Consider the following 23,383-nt stretch of genomic DNA (forward strand, 5'->3'; position numbering starts at 1 on the left):
ACAATACTATATTGTTCATGGTATCTATTATGTATGTTACAGTTTTCTTTTTAATTTTTAAAGCATTTTAGGTCAGCATAGTAGTTGTTTCTAGGAGACAGTGGGAATGACATGGGGGGCAAGACAATAGTGACTTAAAATTTATTTGCTTTATTAATTCAAGAAGAAGCAAATTTAACAAAATGTTAAACAATTGTCAACGTATAGATAATGGGCATATACATGTTATCACTCTTTTTGGTATTCTGTATTTTTAATTTCTCAAAATTAAAAAAAAATACAAGACCCCAAAATTTGATCACATTGCACATTTGCTGAAATCCCATGCTATAATCCCCATTACCTAGAAACATACAAATTCCTTAGCATGACACTCAAAAGTCTTATCCTGATCCCAACCTTCCTTTACAGACCCAAATATGAACACTTCCCCCTGCCCTGCCTATAAAACTAATCTTACTTTAACACCTACAACATATTAAACATTTCACATATTTTCCCCCAGTGCCTTGTTAGTAGTTTCCCACAATTGCAATCACCCGAAAAAATGTTCACCTGCACCATAATCATCACAACACTATATATCGTTCAAAACCCATTTCAAATGTCACCTACTATTTACAAGATTTCCAGATTCTTCTCTTATCTCTTATATAAGTAACTACTTTTGTAATTGGTATTTCCATAGCACTTTCTAACTAGACAGGGATCTCCTCCCTTTAGCAGTATAACTTAATTTCTCAACACTTCTCATAGAGCCTGGCACATGTCAGGTATTCAGATACTAAATGAACTGAATGAACATCTGAAACAACATTAAGGAACAGAGTAGAAAAGTTATCAGTTCATTGATTCATTCAAATTTCTTTTAAATCTGGACAAAAATGAAATGGTATTTAGCTTCTGAATACAAATTTTACAAAAAAATATAAAATACTATGCTTTTACAAAGTAAAATGCAATTCTACTATTAAAGTTAATTATGTTCATATTCATATAGGATTAAGATGAATATTAAATGCCATCTTTAAAACAGTTTTCCTTTGATAATTTTACTAATTTTCCTGGAAAAGATTTCAGTATGTCTCCATTGGTACGTCCCCTGAAATCAGTTATCATCCTAGCAAAAAGATCTGCTTCTTTTCTACTCATGCTAATAATTAAATTCTTCCTTTGATGTCTCAGAGCACCTGTCAGTAAGTGTTTTAAAGGGGGATAATGTCTTTTGGAAATTACTGCATGGTTAAAAGGCAAATGGATTAGCTCCATCTGTGATTTCCATGAAAGGGCTTGAGGACAGAAATTTGGGTATCTAACAGATCTGGGTTACAATCTTGACTTTGACACTTACTTGTTGTTACTTAACCTCTCTAGGTCTCAATTTCCTCATCTGTAAAATAGAATAAAAACAGACTGCCTCATATGATGGTTCTGAGGAATAATTATGTAAAACTGCATACTGCCTGACACATTATACTCAAAAAGTAATTATTAAATATTTTTAAATATCAACAAATGACAGCAAAATCCTGAAATGTAGCATTCAATAATTAAAGTTCGGTATCTTTAGGTCACCTTCTTTAGAGTGCCACATTCATGCACCAGTGTTTACTGGAAACTACCACTCTGGACATAAGTAAATGCCTAATCCATTAAGAGAGGAAAGGGCGGTGCCTGGGTGGCTCAGCTGGTTAAGCATCCAACTCTTGATTTCAGCTCAGGTCATGATCTCGGGGGTGTGAGATCGAGCCCCACATCAGGCTCCACGCTGGGAGCATAGAGCCTGCTTAAGATTCTCTCTCTTCCCCTTGCCCTTCCCCACCCCCACTTCTCTCCCTCTTTAAAAAAGAAAAAAAAAAAAAGAGGGTAAGGGATAATGAAGGCAAATATCTATCCTAGGAGATTCGGAAGTTGAAATGAGTATTTAGAAAAGGGAATCCCTCACAAATGAAAATTAAAATTTAAGTCTGGGATTATAAGTAAATTCACTACACAAGGAGTGTTTGAGAAATAAGATATAAGAAATGCAGTGGGGGAATTGATGGGAAGAGGGGGACTAAATCCCTTAATATATTAATTCTAAGTTGAAAGCAAAAGAGTCAGGAAACACAAGCCTTAATATAATGTTGAATTAGCTACTGCTATTTAAATTCTGATGTAAATGTTTACCTTACATACCAGTTGATGACAATAACATGGCTACCAGTGTATTTACTTAGCTGTTGCAACAACCTCAAATCACACCAAGCAGCAAAGAGGAATGAAACTGAATAGCTAAAGGGTGAAATCAGAATACAGTAGGTAATATTAGGCACTGACAGCCCAATTCAAATTGGTAGACTCCAGAAAGTAAACTCTGGAAGGAAGAGGAAGTAAAGTAACCTTTATTGACGACTTCCTATTTTGGGGACCATAAAACACATTTGGTACTTTACCCTAAATCTCATTTAGTCTGGTGCTCATAAGAACATGTTTGAGGTAGCATTATATCCTTTCTGCAAACAAGGAAATGAAAGCACAAAAATTAAGATAACTAACCCAAGTCACCTGAGTAAGAAACATTAGGATCAAGGTATGAACTGGATTTAGTTCAACTCAAACAGGACGTTTGCCTCAATCACCCCTCAAAATGCTTATTACAGCCTATAAGGAAGCCTAAAGAGGTGAATTCATACATGCAAACCTCCAAAAATATAATAAAATGAGAAAGAATAAAAAACATCATAAAAAATGTCATGGCAACAGCCAAAGAACTCTATGAGATGTCATGTAATTATAAAACTAATAAAGTAACAATTCATCAGGAGATTGAAAAAAGAGGGACGCCTGAGTGGCTCAGTAGGTTAAGCGTCTGCCTTCGGCTCAGGTCATGATCCCAGGAACCTGGGATCGAGTCCTGCATCAGGCTCCTTGCTAGGCACAGAACCTGCTTCTCCCTCTGCCTGCCGGCTCCCCCTGCTTGTGCTCTTTCTCTCTCCCTCTCTCTCTGTCAAATAAATAAAATATTTACAAAAAAAAAAAGAAAAGATCACAATTAACTTTTAGGACATCAAGTTTTAACCAAGAAACATTTATCACTTCCCTAAAACTTTCTAAAACCTATTAAAAATACATTCTGTGTACTAGCATACACATAATACATTACTACTTTCTTGGTAATTCAGAAACTTATACTAGTTCACAACCCAAGTCTATAGAGTAGAAGGTGTTAAAAAAAAAAAGACTCAATACAGATCTAAGTAAAATATACTGACCCACACAGAAGCTATTTTTTAAATAAATTATAAAATCCTAGTACTTTAAAATGTCAGGTTGTATAATAATTGACAGATAATCCATCTGATCCCATCACAACTGAATAAGAAGATGCCCAAAGAGCTTCTCTGTCCAAATTTTAGTAAAAAAGCAGAATCTGGAGCAAGAAGAGTAAAGAAGCAAAGAGAATATACTTAAAGAGATATCCAGATCATCAATAACTGTACACACAAAAATATGACTTAAAAATAACTTTGTAGCCAATACTACACAAAGTGATATAAAAGCTATCACCAGAGGAAGGGAGTTAGTTGTATACAAGATGCTAGAAGCTCATCATAGTTGCATTCTTTAAATCTATTTCTGAAGTCTATACAACAGATTTATAGCAAATACAAAATACATCATATAGGAGCATGGAACTTGTCTCACTCGAAAATGACTGAAACAGAAATCCATTTTCTGTTGAGGAAGATTTTACATGTAAGCTCTCAATTCTTTACCTCACCATAACTCACTGAGTCTTAAAATGTGAAGTCACTGTCCTCACTTTCCACCTGAATAAAACTTCTCCCTCTAACACACACAGGAATCCTTCCTCTAAAGTTTATCTTACTTAAATCAGTGCCACAAGTAAGAATGTTCAAATAGCTTTCTATTTTGTGTAAAATAGCAAGTTTATCTTGTAACATTCTAGATGCAACTAATATTTCAAAATTTTTAAAGAAATTTTCCTATTAAAACCATCTAAAGGACAAAAACTAAAAATAAACCATAATACCTGCAGAAACTATGTACAAGCATTATATCTTTATAGTTAGATCAAGGACACAAAAGCTATGTCACTGAAATATACAAAGACAATGCTGCCATCTAAAGGCCAAGACAGAACAGGAAAAATACATATACTCAAATACTGCCAATATTTAAAAACAGTCAATTTGATACACTTTTAAAGAAACACTATGCTATTATTATTTTTAGACTATACAACCAAGCTCTAAAACTCTTGAGAAGATACAATATAATAAGAGAATTAGCAAAATAATTTCATTAATGATCAATATCTGTACAGGTCAAATTCTGTTGGCATCCTTCCAGACACAGCATTCTCCTAAATTATCTCTGTTGGTTGTTAACTTAAAAAATCTTTCCTATTTAGTGATGTTTAGTGATATTTCCTGCCTATTATTACATATGCAGTATAATTTTATAAATATATAAAAGTATATAAATATTATTTGCCTTTAACCAGATTATTTCTATTTACCCCATATAAAACATTAAAGGACTAATAATAGTTCTCAGAATGAAAATAACTGAACTACTTAAAATTACAGCTTTGTAAGAATTCAAATATTTCTCATTATTTCATAAATTCTAAAATTACAGAGCAAAGCTCATATGGGAGGGTAGTTAATAATTCAATTGCTCAGTGCAAAGAGCTCAAATGATTCTAAGTTCCCCTTTCTAGAACCTTAAATTGAAGGAACTTTATTGAACTGAACTTTAAGATTTAAAACTACTTCAAATTTCCAATGAAATCAAATGTTTACTGAGTAATACTACACACGAAACTGATTCCCTTAGCATTTAAGTATATAACATCTTTTTAATGGACCACAATATTAGGGAAAAACAAATGTGAACATAAGTAGAACCTTCAGAACATATACAGTTAATTCCTTTGGGAAACTACTAAAAATTTTCATGTGTTAAGAAAAATGTTTCTCTGTGTTTACTCAACAAGGAAACAAATACTAACTACTCAACAAATATTCCCATTATGTGAAGAATATAAAAATTTTAAGTTGGGTTTACCGTCCTTCAATTTATCTTGAGTATAAAGTGGAAACCAAAGATGACAAATACAGACAGAATGTCACAAAAATTACTAGTTTTTTAGTGCCTATGGGCTAGAGTTTATATTATACAATTTAAGGACACTCATTTAATTCTCAGAGCTACACCCTTCAAAAACACAAGTATTAATAATCCTGCCTGCAGAGGAGGTTCACAGAGCTTAAGTAACTTCCCCAAAATCACAATACAAGTGAGTGAATACCAGGTTTAAAAAATTCACTCTCTCTGACCCAGAAGAGTGAATTATTCATTCTGCAAGATCATGCTGTTTTAGAAGAAACTGTTAAATTTGTATTAAATGTAAAGAATTTTTACTATATAATTTCAGAAGAAAATATAATTCTACAGGCAAATATAATTCTATAGCGCAACAAAAGCATTTGCTTTTAATTCATAGTGCTTTGATTTTTCTAACTGGAATCTTCTTCTAAAGTAGCATTATTGGGACACCTGGGTGGCTCAGTTGTTAAGCATCTGCCTTCGGCTCAGATCACGATCCCAGGGTCCTGGGATCGAGCCCCACATCGGGCTCCCTGCTCAGCGGGAAGCCTGCTTCTTCCTCTTCCCCTTCCCCCGCTTGTGCTCTCTCTCTCTCTCAAAAATAAATAAAAAAAATTTTAAAAAATAATAAAGTAGCATTATCTCAGGGCGCCTGGGTGACTCAGTCAGTTAAGTGTCAGACCCTTGATTTCTGGCTCCGGTCATGATCTCAGGGTTGAGAGATCGAGCTCCGTGGCCAGTTCCGTGCTGAGTATGGAGCCTGCTTAAGATTCTCTCCCTCCCTCTCCTTCTGCCCCTCTGCCCCAATAAATAAATAAATAAATAAATAGTAGCATTATCTCATTTGAAGTGCTGACACTTCTAGAGACCTTTCAAAATTTACATTAATTTATGAGATATGTTTATCAAATTTTGTAAACTAATTCCAAGGGGCAACAAAAAGATCGCTTTATTTGGGAAATACAATTAAATAGCAGGTCTCCTTCGTAAATATGCACCACCACCTTGCCTACATTTTAAAGTATACTTTTTCTCAACATTAAAAAATCTACTAGTGCCTCGAGCCTAATGACAACTTTTTCTGTTAACTTATACTATGTACCTATCATCAAAATTTAAAAGATTTGGAGTGTTACTCAACCATTACAAAGATTGAAGCTCTGATACATGCTACTACATGAATGAACATTGAAAACATTGCTAAGTGGGCGCCTGGGTGGCTCAGTTGGTTAAGCGACTGCCTTTGGCTGAGGTCATGATCCTGGAGTCCCGGGATCGAGTCCCACATCAGGCTCCCTGCTCAGCGGGGAGTCTGCTTCTCCCTCTGACCCTCTTCCCTCTCGTGCTCTCTGGCTCTCATTCTCTCTAATAAATAAATAAAATCTAAAAAAGAAAAACATTGCTAAGTGAAAGAAGCCAGACACAAAATACCAAATACTATGTAATTCCATTTGTATGAAATGCCTAGAACAGGCAAATCCATAGAGACAGAAAGTAGATTACCAGGTCCCAGAAGCTGGAGGAAGCCAGGGAATGGAGAGTGACAACTAATGAGCACAGAGTTCCTTTGGGGATAATGAACCTGTTCTAGAATTAGTGATGATGATTGCACAACTTTGTGAATATACTAAAAACCAATGAGTTGTAACACTTTAAAAGGGAGAATTTTATGGTATGTGTATTATATCTCAATAAAAGAAAATTAAATGGTTTTAAATATATATCATACATTAAGTGTGAATGAGCTATATATGTATGTGCTTAGAATATAAAACCTATATAACTACCAAGATTATCTGCCTCAGTTTACTAAATCCCATTTTTCACCATACTAAGTGAAAGGCTCTATTTCACATGTGTACATCTTCCTTAAAAGTAAAAAATTCTAAAAAAAAAAAAAAAAGTAAAAAATTCTACCCAGAAGCATTACAATCCCTAGGGAATCAGAAGGAACAACAACCACATACTTATATTTAGCAACTAAATATACTTTTTTCCAATTTACCTGAGTTAGTTCAGTATCAGAACTTAAGACAAAAACATATTAGCATATGCTAATGAGGAATTTTTAACATGCAATACCACATAAAAGCACCTACAGAGTTATAGGATCAATTTATAAAATCATTGTTTTGAGAGGATTCTTCCTTTAAGTAGTATTTGCCTCTGAACCACCAAAATAAGAAGATAAAAATTTGTAAGCTAAGTTATAAGGAAATCAAAGGTTAGAAACAAAATAAAAAACACAAGGATGATAACAAGTACTTACTAATTTGTTTTCCTGCATGTATATTCTTTGTAATTTCAGACACCCCTTAGCTATGACGATCATGCCTTCATCTGAGATCTTGTAACACTGGCCGAAATGTATATCTTTGAGTTCTCTGCACTTTGAGCCCAGCTGTAAACAAAGAGATTTGACTGAATGCTCAGAAAATAACAAAGATAACATATTCCTAGTGGGATTTCCATATAATTTTTTAAAATAGCCATACCAAAGTTAAATATAAACTTTTAAAATAAAACAGAATGTAGGCAATCTATAAAACAATATTCTGTAAGCCTTATCATCTTCTAATTACTTCCTTGCTTCATGAAACTACCTCATACTATATACCTACCCAAGGTGCCTAGATTCCTTAACATTTACCTCAAATTAACATTTTTATTTCTCTTGAATCAGTTATATTGTTACACTAGTGGGGCTCAGTTCCAAGGAATAAAACAAAGGTCCAAGAAGTGAGACAAAGTCTAATGAGTGAAAGAATATTTAATTCATTAGACTCTACTTCTACTTCTGATTACCCCAATAATTTCTCTCCATCAGCTCACCTACTCTGTGAAAGAGAAAAAAGTCTGAATATGCTATAGATAATATTTTAGAGTACTTACAAAGGCAGTGCATAAACTGAAAACAAAAGGACTAATGATTTCCCATTGAAATCCCAAATGTACCTTAAATAGTTACTGAACAGGTAAAATGTTCCCATTAAAACCATTAAGTATCATAAAGAACAAATTACATACATTTCTTTTCAAAAGCTACAGGAGAGATTAGATGATCAAAGCAAACTATAAATGAATGCTGTTTTATGAGTATTACATATGAATAGAGTCATTTTAGAACGAAAATAAACTTATGGGGCGCCTGGGTGGCTCAGTCGTTAAGCATCTGCCTTCAGCTCAGGCATAGTCCCAGGGTCCTGGGATTGAGCCCCACATTGGGCTCCTGCTTGGCAGGAGGCCTGCTTCTCCCTCTCCCACTCCCCCTGCTTGTGTTCCCTCTCTCACTATGTCTCTGTCAAATAAATAAATAAAATCTTAAAAAGCAAATAAAAAATTTATTTAGAAAAAGCCTACTATCAAATATTATCTAAAAAATTACATTAAATAATAAAACTCAGTGTCAGCAAGGATTCAAAGTGTGCAATATACCACTGGTAAGAGTATAAATTAATACTAAAAACTTCCTGGAGGGCTACTCAGCATAAATAAAAAAATATGACTCAGCTTTACCAAAAAATTAACTACAGAGGGATAGATAAATGGATAGATTATGTGATAAAGGAAGCATACTAAAATGTTAATTATAGGGTAGGAGGATGGGTTAAATGGTGAGGGGGTTTAAGGAGTGCACTTGTCATGATGAGCACAGGGAGATGTATGGAACTGCTGAATTACTATATTGTACACCTAAAACTAACATAATGCTGTATGTTAACTGCAATTAAAATAAAAACTTAAAAGAAATACAAAAAAGATGTTAATTATACAATCTAGGTAGTGGATATATAGGTGTTCACTGTAAAATTCTTTCAAATTTTCCATACATATAAATTTTTTAATAATAAACTGTTGGAATTAAATAAAAGTATTTGGCTAAGATTTAGTTATAAGAAATTAGCAAAAGGGATTTTTTTAATAGTAAAGTATAGAAAACAACCTAAAGATACAAATTACAGTGTTTTCAGAAAACTGATTATACAGCCATTAAAAATGAAGTACACACTTGACAAAAATGAAAATTTTACACAACTTTTTATAATATAATCCAATTTTTGTTAACAAATTAAGCATAAATATATATATGTGCATATGTGTACAGAAAGGAGACTGAAATTACACCAAGGTGATAACAGTGTTTTCTGATTAGTGCAATAATGCATGTTTTTTTTTTCTGCCTATCAATCTTCTCACGTCTTTTTAAAAATAAATGTTACTTTAATGATTAAAGAAAACTTTCAAGTTCTGGTTTCAAGTAAAGCAATGATATGTGAATTCAGTTATTTTTCCAGGAGCACTGATATAGTTACACTATGTTATTTTCATCTAGGTCACACTATAACCAACTACATATTCCACTAGAAATGTAAACTCCATGAAGACAGAAGTTTGCCTAATAACTAACTATCCCTGCAGCCCAGTGTCTCATGCTTAACTTAGCTGATACTCAGTAAATATTTACTGAATGAATGAAAAGGCTAATCCTGGTTATGTGATGTAAAGAGGCCTCTTTGAGAAAAATGGACGAATGTGGGAAACCATGATTATGGTCTCATATACCACCATGTTCCAGTTAATTCAGGAATTCTAAATTGGGTCCACAGATAGACTTCACGGATTCCAGGAAAGCAGATGAGAAAAAGGAGTACATTTTAATTTTCATACTATCCTCTACATGAACTCTAGCCTTTGCTTCACTTATTAATGTAAACAAAAAAATCACAGTATTTTAGCAGTACATATGACTTTGTGTACTGTAATATTACTGCTGTTGCAGATATCATGGAATACCATTTTTGTTCATCAGTGTTCATTATATTCATTAGATCCACTACCAGATCTTATAATGCATAAAAGCACATATATTTCAAGAACAAATGTACAATGGCACATTACTTACACCTAAAAAGGCTGACTCCAAAGCCAACAGTGGGGAAAATCTAAAAGCAACTTGATAATCATAACAAAATTCCTCATGGGCTCACACACATCTGTCACTGAGGATGCAGTTGGCATTAAAAACGCCAGGATTCTTTAAAGTCTATTTAAAGAGTAGTTAACCATCAGATTACCTCCCCATCACTGCAAAGTCCACTCTCACACAAAGCAAAAAGACGAGTTCACTGCGGTCAGTAAAACACAGGGTTTTTGGACTGAGGTACACCATGCATAGCTGACAGCAAAAGCATACTGCTAAAAACGTGGGGATGATGTGAAAGTTTATAAGGTGAAAATGAAGAAATTCAAATAAATAATTCTATAAAATGTTCCAGGATGAAATGGTATGGACTGAAAGGGCTCACTTACATGTCCAGCACAAATGACAAAAACAGACCCATGGCACGGCAAATCAACACAAAATGTCAGAATTAAAGAGTACAAAAAAAGATTCTACAGACTTCCAGAAACAAACAGATTGCATACAAAGGATTTGGATTTTAGGCTTCAAACTTCTTAAAGACAGCACTGAGAGAAGGTAACAGAGCAATGACATCAAATTCTGAAGGAAAAGCACTTCAAACCTAGGATCCTATACTCAGGATTCAGACTATGAACTAAGTGTGAGGACAGAACAGAAACGTTTTCAGACATGCAAGTTCTCAAAGGATTTACCTCCCATATATTCTTTATCAGGAAGCTACTAGAATCTGTGCTCTACAAAACAAAAGAGTACACCAAGAGAAAGAACATATGACATCTAATAGGATATCTAATACAACTACAAGATCAGGAAAACCTTAAAGAAAATGGTAAAGGTTAAGATACTCAGATGATCATTAATGCAAGACACTTGTATGCAAAAAGTCCAAAATGGTGCCTTCAGACTATCCCCAGAAAATCTGCTATAAGAAGATATATTTGACTAAGTATCTACATATTGATATACTAATGCAACTGTGGAAAAACTTTTAGCTCCATTTGTGTTAAGACCATTAAAAATAAGTAAACTAAAGGGGACAAAAAGACATTTATTAATTGCAATAATAACAAAATTCCATAGAGAAAAAAAGGTAGGTACATAATTATAAAGTACAAATACCAAATACTTAATCAAAATTATAAAATAATTATTTGGGAAGATAAGAAAATAGGATCCTAGACAAGGAAGGGTAAATAAGCTAAATTCTCATCTTCCATAGTAAGGAATCAGCCGAGATAGTCTAAAATACATAAATCAAGAAAATACAGATGGGCTTGGAAGGGAATTGCTTCCTTCTGAAGAAAGTCCAATTTGTCTAATTCCTTGTCTCTCCACTGATTAGTTTGTGTTTAATGAACTGGACATGTTCAGCTCATCTCTATCCTTCTTCCCCTGGAAACAAACTGCCCATGGCAAATGAGCATCTCTACTACATTTGCGGGCCACTCTGCTGGTCTGGCCTAGGTGATGATGAGTGGGTCTGCTGGCCAAACTCCGGAGTTAACAAGCCCATTTAACTCTATTTCTAAGCAGTATTCTCCAATCTAGCCTTTCTGAGTAATAAAGTTGATTTGATATTTTTCCTCTATCTCTATTCCTTTCTCCTTTTAATTTGTTCAGATCCTAGGAAGTTAAGAGGCCTCAACACTAAGAGCCCCAACCAGGATCACTGAAATATACAACAGAAACTACACAGGAGTGAATGAGGGGTGCCTGGGTGGCTCAGTCAGCTAAGCGACTGCCTTCGGCTCAGGTCATACTCTCAGGGTCCTGGGATCAAGCCCCACATCGGGCTCCCTGCTCAGCGGGGAGTCTGCTTCTCCCTTTGCCCCTCCCCCCCCCGCTCATGCGCTCAAGCTCTCTCTTAAATAAATAAAACCTCAAAAAAAAAAAAAGGAGTGAATAAGGTATCTAGTAGGATCTTAGACATTAGCTTGTGTAGACAGGTTGTCAGAGTCTCATGTTAACACATGTAAGTCACTGCTGCAGCCTACAAGAACGTTTTAAGCTGATTACCTGGCATTTTGATCTTAAGTGTCTTTGATGGACTTATACACAAACAAGTGACTTTCCATATAAGGGTAGCCATACACAAATAACGATGTGGATGGCTTCAACAGACATTAGCAGTAGGAGAGCCCCAGAAACTTATCAGAAAAGAGTGTCTCAGGGAATAATTACTGTCATTTACTCTCACTGCAGAAACTGAGGTTCTATTCTAGACATCATCACTGGGCATGAGAGACAAGACTGCATTTCCATGAGTGCCTATCTGAACTAATCACATTACCCCAACTATAAATGTCCTAGGGTTCCAACTATCCAGTCATTGGAGAATCAATCATTTTATCCAGTATATTCCCCAGTTTTGCTAATGTTGTTCAGATCTCTCAATGCTGCAACTGTCTTGTCCACTGTCCATAGGGAAACATTCAGAGGGCATCAACCAAGGCTTATATGCATATCCCTGTCAGCATGCCAAATCAGTCCTCTACCTAAAAATCATAGAAGGGGTATATAACTCTTCTAGGTATGGAATTCTCTATTCAGAAAGACTGTGCTAGAGACATTGAAGCTCTGGCCCTACCAAGATGGAGAGTCCTGGCTACCAGATGAGGTACCAAAAAAGTGGTACTATGGAGTAAGAACCAAGCTCCAGTATAAGGCCTATTCAAGATTATTCAAGTTAAAGACCTTGGACTTTACACAAATATACCATATGAAAGCATAAAACTGAGTATAAACAAGATCAAGATCATCATACAATAATAGTAATGCCTTTTAAAAAAAAAAAACAACCTGCAGTTTCCAGTCTAGCATGTGAGGAACTTAGAAGTCACCAATCCATACTAACAACAAGTAAAAAGCTTAACAAACAGAAAAATCAACAACTCTTCTTAGAGAAGTGAGGTTACAAAGAAAACCTCTGTCCCCGAAATTAGAGGGACAAAAAGGTGGACACAGAAAAACAACTTACCAGAGCAGAAACCCACTAGAAGAAACCCCGCAGGAACCAGTGCCAAGATAGAAAACCCTAAATTATAATCCATCTCCTTCTGTATCAAGTAAATAGTTCACCCTCATTAATTCTTATCCCAGCAAAAATCAGTACCTAAAGGATCTACAAACACCTCAAAATTATCTCCATATTACTTTCTACCTTACCAAAGAACACTCTGAAATGTTAACTACTCATCATCAGATAAAAATATCTTATCTGGTTGATATTGACTAGATGAATATCACCACTTACCTTGGTTGGGTACTGGGAAACTGCTGCTTGTGGGCCCTTCCAGGTAATGGAGATTATCAACCTTGTGGAATTTTAGCTCCAACCACACCTCTCCATTCTCACCCAGCCTGCCTTTCATTGCTACTTGTATCTGGCATTCATACCAGGTACAGTCCTAACTCTCACTCTTCATCCAAGTAAATGGTCTTATGGGCCTAAGACACAGAACCCAAGTATATCATTTAAGAAGTTCTGAATTTTTACCAACATCAGTTCAGTATCTGGGTACCTAGAAAAGGTAAAAGTCAGATGAATAGTGATAGAAGACCCCTCTGTAACTCAGGAAGAAATATAATGTGTCAAAGGCACCCACAGTCAACCCTGAAGGAAAGTGTTTAATGAAAAGGGTGCCGGTGGTCACTCCATCACTTAAAAGAATCCACTCCATCCACCCATTAAGCCATAGTTCATTTTCACATGTGACAGCAATCAAAACTACAAATGAACTGAATAAATAGAAAATGGATTGTTCTTGATTCATTCTCTTCTTCTTTATAATAATCATTCAAGATTATTCACAAATTTGCTCAAACACATCCAAAGCTTTTTTTCGAATTTTTCTATAAAATGTTGGGAGATGATTTTCCCAGCCATTTCAAATTTTAATTAAAATACTGCACACTACCCTTGAGAATTTATAAAAGAGAATCTGTTTTAAGAAGCCATCTGTGGGGTGCCTGGGTGGCTCAGTCAGTTAAGCAGCCAACTCTTGGTTTCGGCTCAGGTCATGATCTCAGGGTTGTGAGATCAAGCCCCACACAGCGCTCCATGCTCAGTGGGGAGACTGCTTGAGATTCTCTCTCCCACTCTCTGTCGGGCCCCTCCCCCCCAACTTGCTCGCTATCTCTCACTCTCTCGAAAATAAATAAATCTTAAAAAAAAAAAGAAGCTATCTGTTATCACCAGGTTATTTTTATAATAAAACAAAATCTTAGGAAGAGTATACTTCAATGGACAATGGATCTAGACAACTGAAACAACAATGTTATGGGATAAAAACAAGATTAGGTTTTCCAATGTCAACATGAAAGTTGCTCAAAACCATTGTTAAGAAAATATTTTTAAAATATGCTGCCTGCACTAGAAAAGTAAAGTTATTCCTTCTACTTTACTTTCCACTCCCAACTGTCACCACTGTAATTATTATACACATGCAAATGAGAACAATGAATAAAATTCAATCCATATCTTCTAGCAACTTCACCCATCTAGGCTAACTGTTCATATTTATAAAAATCATAAAAATGTCAACTTTATAATTTGATTCATTAGTTTCATCATTTGTAGTACAGTAACACAGACAATGAGATATGGAAGAAAGCAATGCAAATATTTCAAAATGCCACTCATCTGACCCACTTTAAGGACTCAAATTTCAATCTTTTCCCTACATTTGTATCATTCAACTTTGCTTTATTTAAAAAAAAATTCCATTCAATACAATGAAAATATGCCACGTACTTCCCAAAATATGTACCAATACTAGTTTTTTTAATTGTATTGGCATGGTGTATAATTAAAATTCAGAGTAAATGAAAATTCATATATGAAATAATGTATTTTAACACATATGGACTAATCACTTGATTACTCTATTACTCTGAAAAGACATTTTATTTTTTAGAAAACCAACAAAAATGCTGTTAGCACTAATTCCCCAAAAGCCTCTGTCATTAATGTTTCAACTAAGAAAATATTGTGAACAAAACTTTTCCAATTTAACTTTAAAAACACAGAAAGCTATTAAGTGTCTATCAAGAGATGAATAGAAAAAAATGTAGTTTATACATACAATGGAATCTTAGCCATGGAAAGGAATGAAACTGTTATATGCTACAACATACATGAACCTTGAAAACATGTCAAGTGAAATAAGTCAGACACAAAATAATCAATATTGTATGATTCCACTTATATGGGAGAGCTTGAACAGGCATTCATAAAAAGAGAACTCAAAACAGCTTCCTAGGAGATGAGGGAGAAAGACAAGGAGGATACAAAGTAACTGTTTAATTGGTACAGAATTACTCTTTGGAATAATGAAAAAGTTTTAGAAATAGATATTGGTGATAGTTACACAACATTGTAAATGTACTTAGTGCCACTGAATTGTATGCTTAAAAATGGTTAAAATGGTAAATGTTATCAACACACTGAAACAGCAAGTGTCAATAAAAGTGAGGAAAGAAACTACCAAGAAGCAGGGATGTTTGTTCCCAAACCTGTTTTTTTCTGATTGTAATTTTTATAACAGAATTACATTAAGAAATAAATAAACTGACTTAAAAAGAAGGAAAAAGAAAGCTGTTGCTATAAAAACTAGGTTGAATGTTTTGCATTCAATGAAAGCAAGCCATAAAAAGCTGCTGTTGAATGAGTTTCGGGTAAGACAACCAAATGGTCCCCAACTTAGGATGGTTTGACTTATGATTTCTTTACTTTAAGATAATGCGAAAGCAATACACATTCAGCAGAAACCTTACTTCGAATTTTGAACTTTGATCTTTTTCCAGCCTGGCAATATGCAGTATGATAGTCTCTCTTGACGCTGGGCAGCAGCAGGGAACCGCAGTTCCCAGTCAGCCATGTAATTACAACAGTAAACAACCAGTGCACTTAAAATCATTCTAACCCATAGAGCCATTCTGTTTTTCACTTTCATAAAATATTCAATAAAACATGAGATATTCAACACTTTATTACAAGATAAACTTTGTGTTACACGATTTTTGCCCAGCTGTAAGCTAATGTAAGGGTTCTCTGGGCAAGTTTAAGGTCAGCTAGTATATGATGTTAGGTAGGGTGGGTGTATTAAATACATTTTTGGAGGTGCATGGGTGGCTCAGTTGGTTAGGCATCCGACTCTTATTTCGGTTCGGGTATGATCTCAGGGTTGAGAGATCCAGTCCCAGCACCTGGTTCCATACTGGGCATGGAGTCTGCTTACAATTCTCTCTCTCCCTGGGCACCTAGGTGGCTCAGTGGGTTCAACATCTGCCTTTGGCTCAGGTCATGATCTCAGGGTCTGGGGCCCCCACATCAGGCTGCCTGCTCAGCAGGGAGTCTGCTTCTCCCTCTCCCTCTGCCCCTTCCCCCCAACTCGTGTTCTCTCACTCACTTTGCTCTCTCTCTCTAATAATTTTTTAAAGTCTTTTAAAAAATAAAAATATTCTCTCTCTCTCTTCTCCCTTTGCCCTTCCCTCTCCTCTAAAAAAATCTAAATGCATTTTTGACTTCAGGGATTTTCAATTTATGATGGATTCATTGAATGTAATCCCATGGTAAGCTGATGATCATCTATACTGGAAAAATCACATTCTGAACAAAGCTGCACTCATATTCCTTCATTAGTAGTTTTAAGTTCCTGTACCATTTCAATGAAAAAACAACTAAAAATCACGGAGGCCACATCATTGTTATAGTTTAAGCAAAAAAAGTCCAAACTCTATCCATCTCTAACTCTAGAAAAAGGCCTTAACCATATATCAAAAGACTCACTAATGAATTACATTTATATAGTTTCTTAATGAAAATGTTTATGATACACATTGATTTTTGTGACTCCATTATTTAACTGATTTTCAGTTAACTGACCAATTTCTATTCTCAGGCCCATCAGGCTTATACTGAATTATAACAATGCCTACGCCTACCTATACTCACAGAGTTGTTGAGAAGATTAAAAAATGACAGTGTACATAGAAATGCTAATTGGCATACTATAAGACATATAAAAGTGCTTAATAAATGTTATGTATCATTATTAATTATTATTAATGGACAAAGAAGGAAGCTATTAGAAAACTATTCATTAGGATCCATGTAAAGGGAATGTTTCAGAAATGCTACAAAGATGAATTTCCAGGACAAAAAAGCCTCTTGGCGTTATAATAAAGGCTCTACATTTCTAGTCATAAATGAAAAATACTCTCTAGTCACTGGACTCTCTAGAATTGGACATCCCAGTATAAAATCCTAGACATGATACCACATGATATGATTCAGAGATCAAGCAGAATTGAAAGAGAATATTGGCTCTGTACCTTCCCAGCTTTATGAACCTGGGACAAGTTCCTTAACTTAAAAGAGATTCCATTTTTCACCTTGAAATACCACCTCAGTGCTGTTGTGAAGACTCAATTGTGTAGCATATACAAAAAGCAACCAACATATATTTACTTGTGATGCTAATTTAGAAAGAATACTTAAAATATCCTTTAACTAAACACATTTTGATAAAAAAGACTTTTCAAGATCTCTAGTTTTTCAGTCTAATAAACATCAATTATCATTATAGGGATAAAACATGTGCCATGTCATCTGAAAAGTGGAGGGAAGAACTAAGTAGATTTAGTATGAACTCTAGACACCCCTGGATAGAGTGTCAGTCCTATCACTTACTACTTCACCTCAGATAAGTTACTTATGATCTCTCTGTAACTGCTTCCTCATCTATAAAAAAGGATTAATACCTATCTCATAGAGTGGATGTGAATAAAAAAAGGAATTAAACATAGGAAAATATAGGTAGAATATATGAATAGTGCCTGACACAAAGTAGATGCTGAATACATTCCCTAATTGACTGAACATCACTGGGATATGTAAAGATAAATTAGATGAGACTGACATTTTCCTTTATCTTATACAATTCTAGAACCTAAAAGCAGATATTTCTTTTTCTCCTTTGTGGTAAAATATATAGAACATAAAAATTGCCATTTTACTCATATTTCGGTATTTAATTCAGTGACATTAATTACATTGACAGTGTTATGCAACCATCACTGTATCTATTTCCAAAACTTTATCATCACCCCAAACTCTCTACCCATTAGGCAACAACTCCCCATTCCCTAATTCCCCCAGCCCCTGAAAACCTCTATTGTTGTTACATCTCTATGAAATTTGTCTATTTTAGATATTTTATATAAGTAGAATCATACTATGTTTGTTCTTTATGTCTAGCCTATTTAACTTTGCGTATGTTTTCAAGGTTCATTCATGTGGTAACCTGTATCAGCATTTCATTCCATTATACAGCTAAATAATATTCCATTACACACGCATATATATATTTTGTTTACTCACTCATCTCTTAATGGTCACTTGGGTTGCTTCCACACCTTGATTATTATGAATAATGTTGCTATGAAAATTAATATAAATAAGTACCTATTTCAGTCACTGTTTTCAATTAGGGTGGAACTGCCCAGTCATATGGTAATTCTGTAATCTTTTGAGGAACCACCAAAATGTTTTCCACACAGGTGCCCCATTTTACATTCCCACTAGCAATGTACAAAGTTCCAATTCCTCCACACCCAAAGCAAGACTTTGTTATTTTCTGGGTTTTTTTTTTTTTTTTGGTTAGTTTGGGCTTATTTATATCAGAGTAAGTGTAAAGTGTCAACTCATTGTGGTTTTGATTTGCAATTCTCTAATGACTAATGACGCTGAGTATCTTCTCATGTGCTTCTTAGCCATCTATATCTCTTCTTTGGATAAAAGTATATTCAATTCAAGTATTTTGCCCACTTTACAATTGAGTTCTTGGGAGAGATTTTGTTGATCTTGAGCTGTAACAGTCCTTTAGATATTCTAGATATTACACCCTTTTCAGATATACGATTTACAAATATTTTCATTTTGTGGGTTGTCTGTTCACTGAGAATATTCATCGAAACACAAGTTTTTAATTTTAATCAAGTCCAGTTTATGTTTTTTACATTGTTGCCTGTCCTTTGGTGTCATATTTAAGAAATCATGACCAAATTCAAGGTCATAAAGATATACACTTATACTTTCTTTAGAATGAGAAGTGGAGCCTGAAGATGTGACAGAATTGCTGCAATCTCATGATAAAACATTAACAGATGAAGAGTTGCTTCTTATGGATAAGCAAAGAAAGTCTTAAGATGTAATCTACTCCTGGTGAAGATGCTGTGAAGGTTGCTGAAATGACAGCAAAGGTTTTAGAATATTATATAAACTTAGCTAATAAAGTAGCAGCGGGGTTTTAGAGGACTGACTCCAATTCTGAAAGAATTTCTACCATGGGTAAAATGCTATCAAACAGCATTGCATGCTACAGAGAAATCATTCATGAAGGAAAAAGCAACTGATGAAGCAAACTTCACTACTGTCTTATTTTAAGGAACTGCCACAGCCACCCCAAACTTAAGCAACCACCACCCTGATCAGTGCCAGCAACATCGAGGCAAAACCACCAGCAAAAAGATTATGACTCCCTGAAAGCTCAGATGATGGTTAGCACTTTTCAATAATAAAGTAGCTTTGGGCGCGTGGGTGGCTCAGTTGGTTAAGCAACTGCCTTCGGCTCAGGTCATGATCCTGGAGTCCTGGGATCGAGTCCCACATCGGGATCCCTGCTCGGCAGGGAGTCTGCTTCTCCCTCTGACCCTCTTCCCTCTTGTGCTCTCTGGCTCTCATTCTCTCTCTCTCAAATAAATAAAAATAAATAATAATAATAGTAATAATAAAGTAGCTTTAAATTAAGGTATGTGCATTATTGTTTTAGACATAATGCTACTGCACACTTAGTAGACTACAATTTAATGTAAGCTTGACTTTTAGATGCACTGGGAAATCAAATTCATTTGACTTGCTTTATTGCAATATTGATTTTACTGCAGTGGTCTAGAACCGAACCTGCAATATCTCTGAGGTATGCTGTATAAAACCATGTCATCTGTGGACTGAGATAGTCTTACTTCTTTTCCAATTTTAATGCCTTTCATTTCTTTTTTCTTGCCCAATTACTCTGGCTGGAATTTCTAGTACAATGTTAAAGAGAAATAGCAAAATGGGCATCCTGGTTTTGTTCCTGAACTTAGGGGAAGTTTTCAATCATTCACCACTGAGTATGGTATTAATCATAATTTTTTCATAAATGGGCTTTATTATGTTGAGGAAGTATCCTTCTATTCCTAGTTTATTGAGTGATTTTATCATGGAAAGGTACTGGAATCACCAAATGCATTTTTATACCAATTAAGAGGATTATATTTTTCTTCCTCCATTCTAGTAATGTGGTATATTAGATTGATCAATTTTTATATGCTAAGTCACACTTGCAATCAAGGAATGAATCACTTTCAATATGCTGCTGGCTTCTCTTTGCTATTTTGTTGAGAATTTTTGCATTTATACTCATTAAGGATATTAGTCTGTAATTGTCTTTTCTGGTAGTTCCTTGTCTGGCTTCAGAATCAGGCTAATAATGTCCTCATAGGAGTTAGGAAGTACTGCTGCCTCAAACATTTTGGAAGTTTAAGGAGGAATGGTATTAACTCTTTACATGTTTCAGCAAATCCACCAGAGAAGCCATCTGGTCTCTGTCTTTTCTTTGTTGGAAGGATTTGTATTACTGGTTCAATCTCCTTTACTTGTTAGAAGTCTATTCAGATTTTCTACTTCTTCTTGGGTTGGTTTTTGTAATTTGTGTATTTCTAGGAATTTGCCCATTTCATCTAGGCTCTCCAGTTTGCTGGTAATTGCTCAACATTTTCTAGAATGCTTTTTATTTCTATAAAGTTGGTGGTAATGTTCATGCTTAAATTTCTGATTTAGTAAGTTGAGTCTTCCCTCTTTTTTTCTTAGACTACTTAAATTTTTGTCATTTTTGTTATTATTTTCAGAAAAACTAGTTGTGGTCTCATCCATTTTCTCTATAGCTGTTCCTTTTCCTACTTCATTTATCTCTGCTCTGATCATTATTACCTTCCTTCTGCTAAATTTGGGTTTAGTTTGCTCTTCTTTTTCAAGTTCCTTCAGGTATGCATTTAGGTTACTAATTTCAGATTTTTCTTCCTTTGTTTTTTTTTGGTTATCTTAGATTTTTCTTCCTTTGTAATGTAAGCTTTCACAGCCATGAATTTCCCTCTGAGCACTGCTTTTGTTGCATCTCATAACTTTTGGTATATTGTGCCCTAATTTTCATTCACTTCAAGGTATTTTCCAATTTCTCTTATGATTTCCTCTATGATCCACTGATTGTGTAAGAGTATGTTGTTTAATTTCCACATATTTACATATTTTTTAGTTTTCCTTTTGTTACTGATTTCTAGATTTATTTCCTTGTGATCACAGAAGACACCTGCATGATTTTAATCTTTTTGAACTTATTAACACTTGTTTTGTGGTCCAAATATGGTCTAATCTTGAAAATGTTCCATGTGCCCTTGGGGCACACGGGTGGCTCAGTTGTTAAGCATCTGCCTTTGGCTCAGGTCATGATCCCACAGTCCTGGGATGGAGCCCCGCATCAGGCTCCCTGCTCTGCGGGGAGCCTGCAGGGAGCCTGCTTCTCCTTCTCCCACTCCTCCTGCTTGTGTTCCCTCTCTTGCTGTGTATCTCTCTGTCAAATAAATAAATAAGATCTTTAAAAAAAAAAATCTTCCACGTGCCCTTGAAAAGGATATATATTCTGTTGTACAGTGTATTAACATGTCTGTTTTAGGTATAATTGGTTTAGAGCATTGTTCAAGTCCTCTATTTCTTTGTTGATCTTCAGTCTGGTTGTTCTATTCATCACTGAAATGCAGTATTAAAGTCTCCAATTATTAATGGAGAACTATCTATCACTCCCTTCAAATCTTTCCATTTCTGCTTCATATATTACTCTCCGTTGTTAAATACATATACGCTTATAATTGTTTTATCTTCCTGAGGAATTGAAGCCTGCATCAATATATAACAAACTTTTTTGACTTAAAATTGATTTTTTTCTGGGGCGCCTGGGTGGCTCAGTTGGTTAAGCGACTGCCTTCGGCTCAGGTCACGATCCTGGAGTCCTGGGATCGAGTCCCGCATCGGGCTCCCTGCTCGGCGGGGAGTCTGCTTCTCCCTCTGACCCTCTTCCCTCTTGTGCTATTTCTCATTCTCTGTCTCTCAAATAAATAAATAAAATCTTTAAAAAAAATTGATTTTTTTTCTGATAATATGGCTACTCCAGCTCTCTTTGGTTTTTAGCATTTGAATGGAATATCTTTTTCCATCCTTTTACCTTCAACCTCATTCTGTCTGTATCTAAAATGAGACTCTTGGGGCACCTGGTTGGCTCAGTCTGTTAGGTGTCTTCCTTCGGATCAGATCATGATACTACAGTACCAGGATCGAGCCCCGTGTCAGGTCTCCACTCAGCAGGGAGTCTGCTTCTCCCTCTGACCCTCCCACTTCTCATGCTCTCTCACTCTCTCTCTCAAATAAATATTTTTATGAAAATAAAAATATCAAGATTTCAAGGTGGTATTTCACAAAGAACATATTGTTCAGCTAAGAACAGTCTGATATTTAGGTGTTTCACCTAAGTTTGAGAAACACTGTTAAGTAGAATGCAATACTTAAAATATTAAAATGTAGATCCATTAGAAATCCAAATTGAAATACTTTATGTAAATACTTTTATAAACATATAGAACTCAAAAATACATTTCATATACTTGCTAAAGTCAATTAAAATTATAGTTATTATGATGGAAATATAAAGATGTTATCATAAATACATGTATACCATTCTAAAACATTTGTCAGTTTTTACTAACAGAAGAGGGGAAAAAAAAAAAAACCCAAAACCCTGCAACTTTAGCTGCAGAACCAACCATTCAATCAAATGCTATGTTTGAGTGAAAAAAGAAAAAATAATCCCAGGAAAATCCATCAAATACGAACAGTTCCATTCTAGGTCTTGTTAAACATTATATAATATTTCTAAATTGTTAGTTCACTAAAACTATAGCATATTCCACAGCACACCTCATCAAACATCAATGGGATATGAAATAAATTTACTGAGTGGGTCAAGGCCAAAATTTATATAACATAATAGTATAGAACAGAAAATGTTAACGTGTACTGTATATAATGCTATGTATTGCTTCACAAAACTTTTGTTCTATTTTATGTATATATGAAAGCCATTCTCTTTCTACTATACCACACTTGGGGCGCCTGGGTGGCTCAGTTGGTTAAGCGACTGCCTTCGGCTCAGGTCATGATCCTGGAGTCCCGGGATCGAGTCCCGCATC

The 23,383-nt window shown here is 35.0% G+C and overlaps 1 protein-coding gene across 2 annotated transcripts in view; it reads right to left on the reverse strand.

Moving 5' to 3' along the window:
- The window catches only part of FBXL17 (F-box and leucine rich repeat protein 17), a 512,428-nt gene that overhangs the window by 463,071 nt on the left and 25,974 nt on the right, over positions 1 to 23,383 (reverse strand). For both annotated transcript variants that reach the window (XM_025866870.2, XM_025866868.2), the window contains one exon: positions 7,388 to 7,519. In XM_025866870.2, the coding sequence (XP_025722655.1) occupies positions 7,388 to 7,519 (132 nt within the window). The remainder of the gene's footprint in view (positions 1 to 7,387; positions 7,520 to 23,383) is intronic.

The sequence above is a fragment of the Callorhinus ursinus genome, unplaced genomic scaffold (assembly GCF_003265705.2).
Source record: "Callorhinus ursinus isolate GAN/ISIS: 27379988/994484 unplaced genomic scaffold, GSC_fseal_2.0 scaffold3, whole genome shotgun sequence".
Classification (NCBI taxonomy): Eukaryota; Metazoa; Chordata; class Mammalia; order Carnivora; family Otariidae; genus Callorhinus; species Callorhinus ursinus.